The 16,455-nt window shown below is 49.9% G+C and overlaps 1 protein-coding gene across 1 annotated transcript in view; it reads left to right on the top strand.

The window, feature by feature from the left end:
* The window catches only part of Cpt1a (carnitine palmitoyltransferase 1A), a 59,880-nt gene that overhangs the window by 7,290 nt on the left and 36,135 nt on the right, over positions 1 to 16,455 (top strand). Inside the window, exon 2 of the mRNA XM_028770992.1 lies at positions 15,904 to 16,057. Coding sequence (XP_028626825.1) covers positions 15,917 to 16,057 — 141 coding nt within the window. The 5' untranslated portion in view covers positions 15,904 to 15,916. The remainder of the gene's footprint in view (positions 1 to 15,903; positions 16,058 to 16,455) is intronic.

The following is a 16,455-nucleotide window of genomic DNA, read 5'->3' as shown; positions in this document are numbered from 1 at the left end:
CGCTTGACACCAAGCCATGTTATTAAAATGAAGACAGTCTCAAGTCAGCAAGAAGCCTCAGTAGGTAAAGTGCTTTCTGGGCAAGCCTGGTGTCCTGAGATCACCCCTCCCTGCCCCCCCCCATCCCACACACATGTAAGAGAGAAGTGACTCCATAAAGGTGTCCACTGACCTCTGCACATGCTCAGTAGCGTGTCCCCAGTCATGCACACACACTCCCATAATACTAAAGACAAATTTAAAAATGAAGATAGTCTTGACAGAGGCAGTCGAGCCGCAGCCTGCAGGGTTCTCGTGATTTGATCAAGACCACTAAGCTTTGGTGACTTTGAAAAGCTTTCAGCTTATCGGGGAATGATTAGACACAGCCTGGAAGGGGGAGTCCTCTGTTAGAAAGCAGCGCTGAGTGGCTGAGTATGTCTTGCAGCGTCTCTGTGCTTTGGGAATGGGAAGTCAGTAGCTGGCCAAAATCGGCCCGAGGGAGCTAACTGTGATGAAGGGTGAGAACAGGTATGACCCAAGCGGGGCTAAGGAGATGGGTCGGGCAGAAACGTGCTTGCCTTGCAAGCATGAGGACCCAAGAAAGGTTAGGTGTGGCAGTGCACACTTGTAATCCCAGCTCTGGAGAGGTGATCACAGGAGCGTCTCTGAGGCTTGATGCCAGCCAAGCTAGTCTAGCTGAAGTAGCCAGTGAGAGAAGCCTGGCCCCTGGGAACAACACCCAGGATTGATCTCTGTTACACACACACACACCCTAAGAGTCTAGTGCAGGTGGAGGTACAAATTGCAAACAGGTGGCAGTTAACCACCAAACCTAACGTGAGCTTGGTTTTTGGTGCAGGTCTCTTATTCTGCATTGCCAGCCCTCCTTGGGAGTTCCTCCTTGGCAGTGGGGTGTGAAGTTGGTATATAGGCAGGATTGGGCCTGGAAGTGTGGGGGCACCTGCATGTCCCCCGGACAAGGAAGTTGGCAGGTCGGATTTGGGAGTGGGCAGTCACCCACCACACTAACACTGCCACTTGGGGCAGGGCCCTGGTCTCCTTACTTGCTTCTCAGAAATACTTTTGTCTTCTCTCTGACATTAGATACCACAACCTAGTCACACACCTAACAGAAAATTTAACTTTAGGCATTGTGGATGTATCCCTGAATGTCTTCCTGGTACCCGGGATGAGGGCGGACGCTCCTGCCACAGAAACCACCTGCAGTTTTGCCCTGAGCCATTGTGAGGACACAGGCCAAGCAACTTGTTAGGAACCATCCCAGAGGGGCCTTTCCTGTGTACCTGGCCAGACTTGCTTCTGGGGGGGTGAAGTAGTCGATGTGTTTACCCTAGAGGGTGTGTCCTATGTAACCCTTTCCCTCTAGTTTTGATTTCTAGTCCAAAGGCTAAAGCTAGGTGTGTCGTTGTATATACACTACAATCCCAGTATGAGGGCAGCCACCAGGTCAAGGCCAGTCTGGTGTAGACACTGAGTTGCCCTTCCTGAACAGCTTGGGAGGAACAGTGAGTGGCAAAGGGGAGGTCAAAGCCCTTCTCCCTCTATCCATGTGTTTCTTATCACGCTTCTTTCCAGTGTGTGTTCTTGTGGCCCTCTTTGAACTTGGGGCCCAGGTGCATGCCCTGCAGGGCTGTTACTTCCCTGAGGTCCTGGTGTAGACCTGCTGTCTAGGGACTCTTAACTCTTCATCTAGTGACGTGATAGCTCAATCCCTGAGGGAATGAATATACCAAGCAGGGCCTCATAGGGCACCTGGGACATCTCTGTGAGGAGCAGTAGAGGCTGGGGCATCAGGAGGGGCACTGAAAAGCCAGGTCTATGCCCAGGCAAGGAAGGGTGCAGGTTGAGGAGGTGCTGGTGGGCTAACATGCCTCCTGCCTGGGTGAATGAAGCAGAGGTAGGGGAATTAGTTAAGGTAGGTGTGGTTCCTGTGTGCCCCACTGAGGCAAGCCAAGTAGGAGAGGGGTCAGGTAGAGAGGGTGCAGCTTGAGAGATGGGCTGATGTCCAGTCTCTGTAGTTTAGGCCTTGGAAGGTGGGTTTGTAACATCTGGTCACATGCACAGGTTGTAGAGGTCTGATTAGGGACAGGGGAGCCTGGCTAGCTCCCAGGGTACAGAGAGCCAAAGAGGCTCCTATCAGTGCAGACAGAGATCAGGGGCTGGAAGTCATAGCAGACAATGTGGTAGGCCAGGCCTGTGGCACTAGTGAGGCGAGAAGGAGGAGGGCCTGGAAATGAGGACTGGCTCTGGAGAAGCAGTGTTTTTGTGCACCCTGCATGGAGACATGGTGGGGTCTCCTCCAGCCACCATGGAGGTCTGCCATGCCCGCCTTGCAACAGCCTTTGGAAGGGAGGAGTCAGCTGCCCAGTGTCAGTGGCCTGTATCCAGGAACAGCTGACCTGCCAGACCGAATGGCTGGGCCGGTTGGCCCTGAGGGCCTTTCTTTTAGTACGTCAGGTTCCCAGCTTCGTAGACACAAGGACTCAGACTTGTGCCCAGGCTGGGCAGGGTGTGATGACAGGAAGGGCTCTTGGGAAGGGGGAGCTGGAATCAGAGCAGTGAGAGTTCTTACCATCCAGCCTCAGGTGCCAGCTGGGGAATGAGTTGGCTTTCTATTGGCAAAGGAGACACCAAAGAAGAATGGGGAGGGACCTGTGGGTGGGTCAGGCAGGGATAGGTCTGTCCCCAGGCCTTGCTGCTTCTGAGACAGGAATACATTTCTAGAGAAAGGAGAGGAAGGGCTCCTGGTGGGCACACAGCTTGAGCACACTTCCTTGGGTGTCCAAGGAGAGGTGAGTGGGGAGCATCCAGACTCCCGGGGGAACTGAATTGGGGATACAAGGATCCATATGGCAAGATTTGTGGACCAAGTTGCATACACATTCTTGCATGTATAAATATGTACACTCACACGTGGCTGCTAAGACAGGAATGTGAAAGAAGCCCAGGGTTCCAGGGAAGAGGTGTCTGAGTGTCCGCGTGTGCGTCACATGCATGCAGTGGCCTTGGAGCCTGGACGAGGACATCGGATGCCCTGGAGTCAGAGTTCAGGCAGATGCTGAGCCACACAGTGCTGGTGCTGGGAACTGAACTTGGGTCCTCTTCAAGAACAGTATGCTGTATTCTTTTTTTTTTAAGTGTTTATTTTTATTATTTTAAATTAAATGGCTATCTGTGACTGTGTGCATGTGAGTAAAGGTGTTCCTGTGTCCAGAGATGTCGCTGTCCCTGCAGACAGAGTTACAGACAGTTCAAAGTCCTCTGTGTGAGCAGTGTGTCCTTAGCCACCGAGCCACCTCTCCAGCCCGAGGCTGTATTCTCATTCATTCATTCATTCATTCATTCATTCATTCATGTTTTAGTCTGTTGTTGCCCTGTGTCATGGAGATCTGCAGCTTTAGATCAGCAGGACCAGCTCTTCCACGCAGCCCAGCGTCTTGCAGATGATATAGATTTTGGAGTGGGCCAATTCAGAGCTCTGGATCTGGGCCTGGGGGGCTAGCTGAGCTGGACAGCACACCAGCTCTTCCTTCTCAGCACCACTAGGGTGAGGTTTCCAGCATTGTTTCAGCTAGGCCATCCATTGCCACCATCAGCAAGAGGCAGAGTTATGTGCTCAGCCTGGCTCACCCACACCCACGCCTCCAGAGCCAGCTCCACTGTACTGCCCAGTCAAGGCACAGGGCCCACTCTCCTCAGTGCTGCAGCCTGTGATGAGCCAAGGCCAGCTCTCCTGCTCTCACACTTTGGGAGCTGGCTAACCCGTGTCTTTGCAGTCAGGGCCAGCTCTACTGAGTTGCCCATGCAAGGTGCAGGGTCCACTCTTCCGAGTGCTATAGTCAGTGAGGGGGCAGGGCTAGGTCTCCCGCTTTCGTGCCCTAGGGGCCAACCAACTCTCCTGACTCTCATCTGACTACTCATCAGATGGCAAGGGAAAGGGGGGAGGGCATTACCCTTGCACCCCTACCACCTCACAGCAGACAAGTGGCAGAGCCTGCTCTCCCTGGCTCTTGCCCTCAGGGTTGGAGCACCCACAGCCCTACTGTGCTGTCCAGGCGAGGGGCAGGGCCACCTCCTCTGCTCTCACAACCCTGTGGCCAGCTCTCCTGACTGCCACAGGTGGCAAGAGGGGACCCTCAGGGGATCAGCTCACCTCTGCCCCCACCACCAGGGTCAGCTCGCTATGCTGTCCAGGTGAGGGGTAGGGCCTGCTCTCCCAAGGCCTGGAGTTGGTGAGGGGCAGGGCTAGCTTTCCTGAACTCACAACACTGTGGGGAGCTTTCTGAACTGCCAGAGTCAGCTCTCCTCACCCTCACACCACGAGGGCCAGCTCTCCAGAGCGCTGCAGCCAAAGAGGAGCAGTGCGAGTTCTGCACAGCCCTTGGACATCCATGTGGTCCCTAATGGCTGCCCCGTCTAGGGACTTCCCCATGTTCTCTAGTAGTAATATGAGCCAAGGACATCTACACCGACCCCTGCCACTGGGTAGCCATTGACTCAGACTTGGCCCCAGGTGGTGGTGCTGGCCACTCACAACAGGCGACTTCTCTCCACCCTCGAGTCTCCCTTTCCATCTCTTCATAATGCTTACGCGGCTCCACTTTTCCTCTTCCTCCGTCTGACCACCCACTCCTGCACACTGTGGTGCCTCCTGCTGCAGGCTGGTCATGCAGCTGGCGGGCCCCTGGGTGACATCCTCAGTCTATGCTCTGTGAAGTGGCAGCAAGTGGGTGTCTACCCACCTGTGCTGTGTGCCAGAGGGCAGGTCTGTGGGTGGCATCATTGTCTACAGGTCTCTGTCTTCCTCCTCCCTCGTTACACTATGTGGTGATAGGCAGGGCTCTGTATGCCTATGGCCTGCCTGTGCCACAGAGGGCAGGTCTGCGGCCATTTTCCCTGCCGGCACTGCATGACATAGCAGGACATAGGTCTCTGTCGTCCACCTCCTTTGCTGTGCTGCCTGGATTTGATTTGATTTGGTTTGGTTTTTATGTGTCCTGGGCATAAGCAGCTTTGGCCACCAAGCCAGGCATCAAGCTAGGGTGAACAAAGGACTGCCAACTGCTCTAACCTTGACTGACAAAAGAGCAGCAAGGTGTCTCTTTGCCTTTTGCCGGGGGTATGGGGAGGAGATGCTGTATTATTAATTGAAGAGGGCCAGCTAGCCATAAGTCTGTGTCACCAACCGGTCATTGCTGGAACAGGTACATAGGTGAAGTTCTGTACTGACCTGTATGTGTTGTGTTGTATGACAGCACTTGAGGAAGTGTTCGGTTATGGACAAGTTCATGGAGGCTTTGGGGCAACTCTTCCAAGGTCCTTGGATTTATGGATGTTTTGCTTCCCTCCATGGGACTCTCTATGCCGCAGCCCCTTTCCTCAAGCATCCAGCTGGCTCTGCCAGGTGCACCAGGCCCCCCAATCCCACAGACTGGCCCCCAGCAGCCACTGTTGAGGGTGAACTTGCTTTTGGTGCTTTAAGGAGCATTTTACTCTACCACAGTGGCTTCAAATGGTAGGTGAGGAAGAACACAGGGTGTCTGACCCACAGCCAGTGGGGCACATGTGGCTAAGGCTATGAAAACAGTCCAGCATAAATCATAAAATTGCCCACGCTCCATAGCACGCAAGTAGAGGTTAGAAGACAGCTTTCAGGAGTTGGTTCTCTCATTCTACCATATGGATCCTGGGAATTGACAATGAGTGGACAGGCTTGGCAGCACGCACCTTTCCCACTTAGCAATCCTGCTGGCCCAGAATGTTTTTTTCTTTTTTCTTTTCTTTTTCTTAACTTGATATTTGTAGATAGTAATGTCCAGTCAAGAATCAAAACGTGAGACACCCTGCCTACGGTTACTTTCCCTCTGAGAAGAAAGGCCCTATTTCGAGGGGCTCTGGGAATACTGGCTGAGTCAGGGATGAAAAGGACCTTCCCCACTCAGGTCTGGGATTAGATTGACTAAGCAGAATCATGGTGACTGGGTTGGGACTCTCTGTGACTACTATTTCTGGGGTGACAAAGCCTCCCAGGGACATCTGTGTCCACCTGAAAAATAGGGAGCTGCAGGTGGCAGTTTCTACCAGGTGTGCGGTGTGTCTCCTGGGCAGGAAAAGAATGGCAGGGCTAGTGTGGAGCCCGACCAGCAGGTGGAGTTGGTTCTGGCCAGATATCTCAGAGTGGTGTGTGCACATACATGAACTCTGTCTAGATCAGACTCCCACAACAGACTACCAAAGCCCAACTAGGGAAACAATTATTTCTGTGGGGAGGCGGTTATTTACAGGAATATAGGGGAGGGGTTCCTTACAGGAGCAGGAATGATTCAAAGACAGCTGGCTTCCCAAGGCCCACCCCCACCGTGAGTGACAGTCGCAAAGCTGGGAACTTACAGCACTCTGCACAGCCTGCAGGCAGCTCCACAGGTTGGAGAGTGTCCCTTCCAGGTGTCTCGGTTGGTGGTTGGCTGGTTTCTGCTTCTTTCTTTAAGAAGTCAGGAGACTTGTTTGAAGCTTGCCTTGTCTGAGTCTTACTAGCAGCTCTCTATGTTGGACTAGTTTCAGAGGGACTCAGCTTTGATTGCTTTCTCTGACAGAGAGGCACCTAGTGGATCCAGTCAGTTTCAGGGACTTCTGGAGGTGTGTGTGTACCTTTCTGCTTCAGGAGCCTCCCTACAGGATGGAATGTTTTGGAGAAAACTGTTACACAAGAAGTGGGCATGGGATGGGGGTCGGGCCTTGGGGCTTGGGTTGCTGCAGCTGCCGTCCCCTTCCTCCTGTCTCTATTTGCCGTCTTCATCTCCTGCAGGAGTCTACTGTGCCGTATGTGGTGGACCAAGTTCTTTTTATCTCAGGAAGCATAGGCACCCAGAACTACTTAGCATCCATCTGCTCTGGCTTGTTGAGGAGACAGCTGTGTGGGTACATTCAGAGCTGTGGGGAGATCTCAGACGTGTACAGGAAAGAGCCCAGAGGATGGAGCCTTGTGTGAGGATGGAGCGTTGTGTGGTCACTGCCCACCTTTCCTGGCTCTCACAGAAACTTTGCTTACTCTTCCCCACCCAAGGCCTAGGTGCCATGAAGTCTGCAAGTGGTGTGTGTGTGTGTGTGTGGTATGTGTGCCTCTGTACGTATTTGTAGTGTTTGTGTGTGTGTGTGTGTGGGGGTGTTCATGTAGGTCAGAGGTCAACCTTGGTTGTCATTCCTTGCACAAGCCACCTTATGTTTTTGAGGCAGGGTTGGCCTGGGCAGATCCCTTGGTGAGGCAGGCTGGCCGGTGAGCCCAAGGGATCCTCCTGTGTTTGCCTCCCCACTGCTGGGATTACATATGTGCCCCACCATGCCTGGCATTTTCTTTGTACATCGAGCTCAGATCTTCATTCTGTACAACAAGGGAAGCACCTTTCTGTCTGAGCTGTCTGCAGATGCTTTGGTATCTGTCCTAACACGATAGGGGATCCCTGAAAAATTACTGAGTTCTGGAGGGTGATATTTGTTCTGAATGAAGCCTTGGTGGGAACAGTGATGGGGTAGGCTGCTGGAACCATCTCATTCCACACTGATGGCCCCAGCTGTGTGTTTGACCAGAGAAAGATTCCATGCTTAAGTGTTAAGAAGACAACATTTGCATTTTTTGAGAGGACGTTTTCTTTTCTTTCTTTCTCCACAGATTTTTCCTTTGTGAATGTGTGTGTATATTCATATGTATGCATGTGTGTATACCTGCATATGGGTGCATGTGTATATGGAGGTCAAAGGTCAACTGTCGTAGCAGTGGTTCGTTTTCTTTCCACTTAAAAATCTTAGTTTATTATTACTGTATGTACATGATGTGTGTGTGCATGGGGACCGAGGGGACAGCTTTTGGAATCAGTCTTGTCCTTTCACCTTTTTTTTCCCTTTTCTCTCTCTCTTTTTTTTTTTTTTGAGACAGGGTTTCTCTGTGTAGCCCTGGCTGTCCTGGAACTCACTCTGTAGACCAGGCTGGCCTCAAACTCAGAAATCCACCTGCCTCTCCCTCCCAAGTGCTGGGATTAAAGGCAGGCGCCACCACTGTCCGGCCACCTTTTTTTTCTTTAATTAAAAGAAAGTTGTGTGTGTGTGTGTGTGTGTGTGCCCCTGCACGTGTACATGTGTGCACATTTGTGTGAGTGTCCTCAGAGAGCAGAGGCATTGGATCCATCTGGAGCTGGAGTTTAGGCCTATGTGAGCCAGTGATGTGGGTGCTGAGCATGGAACTCTTTGTGAAAGCATGTGTACTCTTAGTCTGGGAGTCCCGGCTGTGGGCCACACCTTGCCTTGGAACCCACACCTTGGTTTTGAGGCAGGGTCTCTCGCTCTGTGGCTGGACTGTAGATTCCACACCAGCTGTGCCTGTGAGGTTAAGGCCAGTTCTGTTTCTGCCCCGCTTCTTGCTGAAGGAATGCTAGATTACAGATGTGTACCACCACATCTTCATTTTTACTGAGCTCTGGGCACTGAGGTGAGGTCATTAGGTGTCCAAGGTATTCTGTATGTACATGATGTGTGTGTGTGTGTGTGTGCTGTGAATAAATAAAAAACCACCAAAACACAGACTTTAGATGGGTGAATTACTTATGAGAATTATCCACTGTCTTAGGATTCTACTGCTTCAATGAAACACGTGACCAAAACAGGCTGGGGAGGAAAAGGTTTATTTGGCACAAGCGTCACAGTTCATCATCACCTTTATGCACTAAGTCCTCTCTGTGGTCCTCACCTTGGATTTTGAGGTAGGGTCTGTTCTAGCCACCAGTCTCTGGCTCCCTAGCACCAAGATTACAAGTGTACTCCACCACCTAGATTTTTATTTGGGGTCGGGACCCAACTTGGACATCTTGTGCAAGCTTCACCAACGGAACCACCTTCCTATTCTGTTTTTTGTTTTGTTTGAGACAGATTCTTACTTCTGTAGGTCTCACAGCAAGCCTCCTGCCTCAACCACTCAGGAATTACAGATGTGAACTACCATGCCCAGTTGAGACAGGATGGATTTTTTTCCAAGTGATATGTTTTAGCAGGACATGGTGGTGCCCACATTTTTAATACCAGTACTGGAGAGAAAGAGGCAGGGGAATCTCTGGGAGGTCAAGACCATTCTGGTTTACAGAGTGAGTTCCAGAATAGCTGGGGTTACATACAAAGACCATGACTCAAAATACAAGACAAAATAAAAAAAGATAAATTTGTGTATCAATTTTAAAAATTTATTTACTTTTATGTGTTTGGATATTTTGTCTGTATGTCTGTGTACCATATGAGTGTCTGGTGGCCAGAGAGACCAGAGGAAGGTATCACATTCCCTGGAACTGGGATCACAGATGGTTGTGAGCTGCCATGTGGGTGCTGGGAATCTGACTGGCTTATTTAGAAGAGCAGCCAGTGGCTGCTGAGCCATCTAGGAAGAGAAACTCAATTTAAATTTTTATTTATTTATTTGTGTATGTAACTCTGTGTGTGTGTGTGTGACAGAGAGAAAGAGAGAGAGAGTGTGTGTGTGTGAGAGAGAGAGAGGGAGAGAGAGAGAGAGAGTGTGTGTGTGTGTGTGTGTGTGCACCACGTAAGTGCAGTGCCCACAGAAGCCAGAAGAGGGCATCAAATATCCTGGAACCATAATTACAGGTGGTTGTGAGCCTCTTAATGTGGGTTCTGGGAACTAAACTAGGATCTTCTGGAAGAGCAGCAAGCACTCTTGATGACTGAGCCATTTCTCTAGCCTCTGAGACAGTTTTTTTTTGTTTTTTGTTTTTTGTTTTTGTTTTTTCAAGACAGGGTTTCTCTGTGTAGCCCTGGCTGTCCTGGAACTCACTCTGTAGACCAGGCTGGCCTCAAACTCAGAAATCCTCCTGCCTCTGTCTCCCAAGTGCTGGGATTAAAGGTGTGCGCCACCACCGCCCGGCTTGACAGTATTTTTAAATAACAGCCTCAATGAGGTATGCCTAAGCTAGTTTTATATGAACTTGACACAGTCTACAGTCAGTCATCTGGGAGGGAGGAGGGAACCTCAATTGCGAAAATACCTCCATAAGATTGGGCTGTGAGGGATTTTCTTAATTAGTGATTGATGGGGGAGGGCCCAGCCCTGGCCTATTGTGGATGGTGCCATCCCTGGGCTGATGGTCCTGGGTTCTAAAGGAAAGCAGGCTGAGCAAGCCAAGCAGAGCAAGCCAGTAAGCAACAAACACTATGTCCTCTGCATCAGCTCCTGCCTCTAGGTTCCGCCCTATTTGGAATTCCTGTCCTGACTTCCTTTGATGATGAACTGTGACGCTTGTGTCAAATAAACCTTTTCCTCCCCAGCTTGTTTTGGTCACGTGTTTCATTGAAGCAGTAGAATCCTAAGACAGTGGATAATTCTCATAAGTAATTCACCCATCTAAAGTCTGTGTTTTGGTGGTTTTTGATTTATTCACAGCAACGTGCCACTGTGTAGCATTCTAATCAGTTTGGGAACATTTTTTTCAACCCCCCAAATACTCCTTCTTAGCCCTCATCCAACCTCCCCCGGCCCATCCCCTGGCCTCTCTGATCTTTCCTTCTCTGTAGGTTTGTTCTGTTCTGGACACGTCATGTAAATGGAGTGACACTTGGCTTCCTTGGCTTCCTGCCATGCTGATTTGACTTGGTTTTATGAGACAGGATCTCCTGTAGCTCAGGCTAGCTTCTAGCTTATGCTCTAGCCAAGGATGATTTGAACTTCTGATCCTTCCGCCTCCTCTCTCAAGTGCTGCGACCTCAGGAGAGTGCCACCATGCCTGGTTTGTGTGACCTCAGGAGAGTGCCACCATGTCTGGTTTGTGTGGTGCTGGGATGGAACCCTGGGCCGTGTGTGTGTAAGGTGAACCCTCTGCCCACTCAGCCATGTCCCCAGACCCTGGTGTCATGCTTTCTTCTGGGTCTCTGTGTGTGTTGGTGCTGCTTTCCTTCTCAGGGTCAAGTCATGTTCCTGGTGTGTGACTGTGTCAGTTTACCCACGCTCCTCCTCCTATGGAAGGGCCTGGCTGTAGTTTCCTCTCCTGCTGTGGAAGGACACCTGGCTGTGCCTGTAGTTTTGTCTGTCATGTCCATGGCTGCTGTGAACACCTGTGTATAGGTTTTCATGTGAACTTGTGTGGGTTATCTTAGCCAAGGAGAAGGTGCTGGATTCCATGGGGTTTAGGTTTGGTTTTTTTTGTTTTGTTTTTTTGTTTTGTCATCATTGAGATTTGGTCTTTTAGTGTAGCCCAGGCTAGCCTGGAACTCACTGCCTAGAATAGCTTACTGCTTAGCCTTTCAGGAAAGGACAGGCTGTTTTCCAGAATGACCCGAACCCTGTCACAGTTCTTTGACAGTGGCAGGTGAAACTCCCTGATTTCTCAGTGTCCTTGGCAGCACCTGTCACTCATTATTTGCATTCTAGCCGTTCCTGTACTGTGATTAAGTTTTGTACTTCTTGGTGACTTCCAGAAGCAGTCTGAGAATTTGAAGTAGTCTGTGAAGCCAACATGGAGGCTGGGACTGCTTCATTAGATCTGCAGGCCTGAGTTTCTCAGGCTGGTGTTTTCCGGCACCAGTGCCTGCTTGAAGCAGGGAGGCTGGGTGAGGGTAGAGTGCATTGCTCATGCACGCCCACAAAGCAGCAGGACTGCCTTGTGAACAAGACCTTTATTAAGTTTAGGCAGGTTTTTTTTAGCCTGTTGGTGATGGGGCTTTGTGTAGACCAGGCTGGTGTTGAATTCACTGTGTAGCCAAGGATAACCTTGAAGAGCCTCTTGCTTCTACATCCCTAGTGCTGGGTTTATAGGCTTGTGTAGTCACACCTGGTAGGTTCAGGTGGTTCTGAACATTAAACTCAGGTCATGTGACAGGGCTATTTCACCCTGGAAAGGACACCATAAATGTCCCCAGGCCCCATGATTGTCCTAGGACTAGGTTTGTTTTCTGGGGAAACATGTGGCTTGTGACTTTGGATAGAATTAATTGCAACACTGTTTAATCCATGGCTGTTAACAACCCCCTTGTGGGCTGGGAAGATGACTCAGTGGGTAAAGTGCTTGCTGGGCAAGCTTGAGGACCTGAGTGTGAGCCTCAGTATCCACGTAAAATGCTGAGAACAGCAGCGCAGGCCAGTAATTCCAGAGCTGGGGTAGGTGGTGGGAACGGGAGGTTACTCACTGATCACTCAGCTGGTCAGTGTGATCCAGGTTCTGTGAGAGGCCTTGCCTCCCAACAGTAAGGTTGTAAGCCACAGAGGAAGCCATCTAGTGTTGAACTGAGGCCTCCAGGTATGCACACCCACGTACGCACGTACGTACACATACACACAACAGAAAAGTTTACATCAAAATAGTTTCCTGGTGTTTTAAAAATTCATTAATGTATTTATCAAGTTCACTTTTGTTTTTGTTGTTGTTACAAGATCTGTCTGTAGCCCAGCCTGGAATTCACTGTTGAGCTCACAGGCTGGCTTTGAACTTGAAACAATACTCCTGCCTCTGCCTTACAACTAGTGCAATTACAGAGAATATGCCACTGTGCCTGGCTCACTATTGAGGTCATAGAAAAGACTGGCCAGGTGGCCAGCCACAGAGCCCTATTTGTCAAGATAGAGCCCTGTTTGCCTGGGAGGGTTGGGGAAGGTTTCTTGTCTGTCTACCAGCCCCACGATTGATGCATATGTAGGAATCCTGCCTAGCATGCCCTGACTTCCATCCCTGGCAGTGCATAAATCAAGAACGGTGGCTCATATCTGTAATCCAGCACTTGGGAGGTAGATGAAGAAAGATCAGAAGTTCCAGGGATTGCTGATGTGAACCTCCTCACCGGCCCAGAGCCATGCTCTGTGCCTTGAGCTGTCTTGCTGGCTTTAAGTTGAGCGTGTACATTGACTACCGCCAGGCCCTGTTGCCCTCTTCCTGCCTGCCACAGGATGTAGATACACTGGGACTTCCCTTGGCCTCTAAATTATCTTCAGTACCAGGCTGTTCCCCCCTCAACCTTTTTGAGGTCAGAACAGTGCTCAAAGGCCAGTTTGCAGGTGTGTTGCCTGCGAGCGTTGTCCTCTTCCTCCCACATCCTCCTGTCCCTAGCTGCTCCACCTAGGTGTCCTCGGTGACACTGACATTTTCAACACAGCAGGTCCACAGGTGAATTGTCTGCTGTCGGCTCCTCCCACCCCAGGAGTGGCTTCGTAAAGCACATAGTTCAAGGCTGGAGGGTCTCTTTTATCAGCTCGTCCAGCCCACAGGTCTCAGACCTGTTCCGTAGGTTGTCATCTTCTTCACTGGCACCACACTGGGCCAGGGCTGTCTGCTCTTCTTTCCAGAATGGCCGCTGAGCTCTGTGGTGCCCTGCCTGGCCCTCTTTCTCCCACATCCGAACTGCTTTGTAGGCATTGCTTACTCTTTGCCTCTCATCTATGCCACAAGAGGGCAGAAGGGGCATTTCTATGAGGGTCTAGATCCTCACCTCACTGGTACATGGGAGGCAGCCAGCAAATATTTGTTGAATGAACAAGTGATTGACAGTTGACACCATCTCATTCTGCAGGTTAGGCTGATAGGTCAATCAAGCTGGCCTCAAACTTGTGGCAATCCTTCCGCCTCATCCTCCTGAGATGCGTGCCACCACACACAGCTAGCGTTGGTCGATATCTTATCTTTGAGTTATATATATTATATATTATACATTATACATTATATATTAATATAATATTATATATTATATATATTAATTTCTTTTGCAGGGCTGGGATAGAACCCAGGCCTCATATACATTAGCAAATGATCTGTGACTGAGCTACATCCCCAATTCTGCTTGTTGATGTCATGTAGCCCAGGTTGCCCTCTATCTTTTAGTATAGCCAAGGATAACTCTGAACTCCTGACCTTGCCTCCATCTCCTGAGTGCTGGAATTACAGGCATGTGCCACCACACACAATACTGGGCATCATGCCCAGGGCTTGTGTAAGCTAAACAGGCATTTTTCCACCTGAGGTACAGCCTACAATCCTGACTGCCTATATTCTAAAAAGGCACATATTTAAGGATTTTTTAAAAATCTGAGTGTTTTGCCTACATGCATATATATGCATGTATATATAGTGCCTACGGAAGGACAGAAGATGGCATGGGATCCACTGACAGCTGTTAGTCACCATTGAAATGCTGGGAACCAAACACAGGTCCTCTGTAAGATTAATAAGTGCTTTTAACAGCTAAGCCATCTCTCTGGTCCTGATACCTGTTGGTTTTGATAGGTATCTCAGACCCTCCATCCAGTCTCGGTAGCAAAGTTACTATCTGATGAGAACACACCCATAAATTAGATTTTATTATTGTTCTGCATAGCTTTTTACCTTGTATCTTATCATATATATATATATATATGTGTATATGTGTGTGTGTGTGTGTGTGTGTGTGTGCGCGCGCGCGCGCAAATACATATATGTATACACATATATACATATATGCATATATATATTTATACATACACTTTGTAACAAACAGCTTTGGAAAATGGGTTGTACACCTTCAGAAGAGGGAATGCCTCAGGCAGTGCTGGAGAGTGAGGGAAGCTAGGAAGAGAAGAGGCGAGACACTTCTCTGTGCTGCGTGTGGAGGGGGTTGGAAGCTGTTGATTCCGACAGACAACCGGAGTAAGTGAAAATGAGAGGAAAAGAGTATGTTGTCCATCTCTCTCGTTCTATTATTTACATGTACTAGTCTACACTGTGTTTATGTGCATGTGAGTGCAGTACCCACAGAGGCCAAAAGAGGACATCAGATCTCATGGAACTGGAGCTACAGGTGGCAGCGAGCTGCTTGACTTGGGTGCTGGGAATTGAATTCAGGTCCTCTGCAAGAGCAGGAAACACTGTTTCCAGCCAAGCTGTCTCTCCAGCTCCACATCCTCTTATTTTGGGGTCTGGGGATCTAACCTGGGCTTCACACATGCTAGATACTGAGACAGCACCTGTAGATTTCTATGATTACCTGTATTGAATTGGACAAGTTTTCGCAGAAGAGACCTTGTTTTTTTTTTGTGCAGGGATGATGAAGGCCCCATACATGGGTGCTTAAGATCAGTTTGACTTTAGGACTGGCCTCAAAGGACCAGGACCAGTGAGGGTCTGTGCAGTATGTAGGATGCTAGTGGAGGTTTTTTGTTTGTTTTTGAGTTGGGGTTTTTCTATGTAGCCCTGGCTGTCCTGGAACTTCTGCTGTACACAGGCTGGCCTCAAACTCAGAAATCTGCCTGCTTCTGCCTCCTAAATGCTGAGATTAACGGCATGCACCACCATAGCCAGTGTAAAAAGCACTTTTATTTATTCCATGTGGTGGGCAGGGCATGCACACCACAGTGTTGTTGTGAAGGTCAAAGGACAACTTTGTGGAATTGGCCCTCTCCGTCCACCTTTCCTGGGTTCTGAAATGGAACTTACATTGTCAGTCTTTGGAAGAACAAGCTTGTCCAGTTGAACTATCTCACCAACACACATGGAGTCTTTATAACACTGTCCAAAGCTGGAGACGCAATGGTCCTCTCTGGATGTCAGGGTTCAGGGCCGCTGGGGCTTGTTTGTGGCTACTCCATGTGTGTGTGCACAACACTTGAAGGGGATGGGCTGCAAGAAGATTCATCTCTGCAGTTCAGGTCAATGCATGGCCACCAGTGTCCTTTGCCATGCTGTCTGAGGATGCCATTGGAGGTGTGGCTCTATGGGATAGGCAGAGGGGGTTGGTGGTAGCATGAGCCCACACCGTCACCCCAGGCCTTTAAATAGAGCAGGTCTGATGGGGCCAGTGTGAATCTGTTCAGCCACAGGGTTCACTTTGAGAAGGCCTTCCCCTGCTGGTTCCTGGTGCCTGGCTTCTCAAAGCCATCTCTCACCCCTTCTCCAGGTCACCATTCAAGATGGCAGAGGCTCATCAAGCTGTGGCCTTCCAGTTCACTGTCACCCCTGATGGCATCGACCTCCGCCTGAGCCATGAAGCCCTCAAACAGATCTGCCTGTCGGGGCTGCACTCCTGGAAGAAGAAGTTTATCCGATTCAAGGTTGGTTGCATGATCGTCACTGCAGTACTTGCTCAGGGTGTCTAGTGCACCTCCCTGGGCCCTGCTGAGGAAGGAATGTGTCTTAGGTTAGTCTCTGAGACAGCAGTAGTCCCCACGCTGGCCAAGGCTTGTGGAAGACACAGATGTATAGAATGGCCTCCTAGCTCCTCCTTATTGTTCCTTCTTACTGTTGGGTTTTGGGTTTTTTGTTTGTTTGTTTCCGATTTTCAAGACACAGTCTCTCTGCATCCCTCACTCTCCTGGAACTCACTCTGTAAACCAGACTGGCCTTGAACTCACAGAGTGCTGGGATGACAAGCCTATGTTACCATGCCCTGGAGCGCTGGTGGGACTCACCAGATCAGTGTAAAACAGGCCAAGCAGCTGAAGCCAGAGCC

The sequence above is a fragment of the Grammomys surdaster genome, unplaced genomic scaffold, assembly GCF_004785775.1.
Source record: "Grammomys surdaster isolate TR1022 unplaced genomic scaffold, NIH_TR_1.0 205, whole genome shotgun sequence".
In the NCBI taxonomy this organism is placed as follows: Eukaryota; Metazoa; Chordata; class Mammalia; order Rodentia; family Muridae; genus Grammomys; species Grammomys surdaster.
This window is presented reverse-complemented; position numbering and strand designations above follow the sequence as displayed.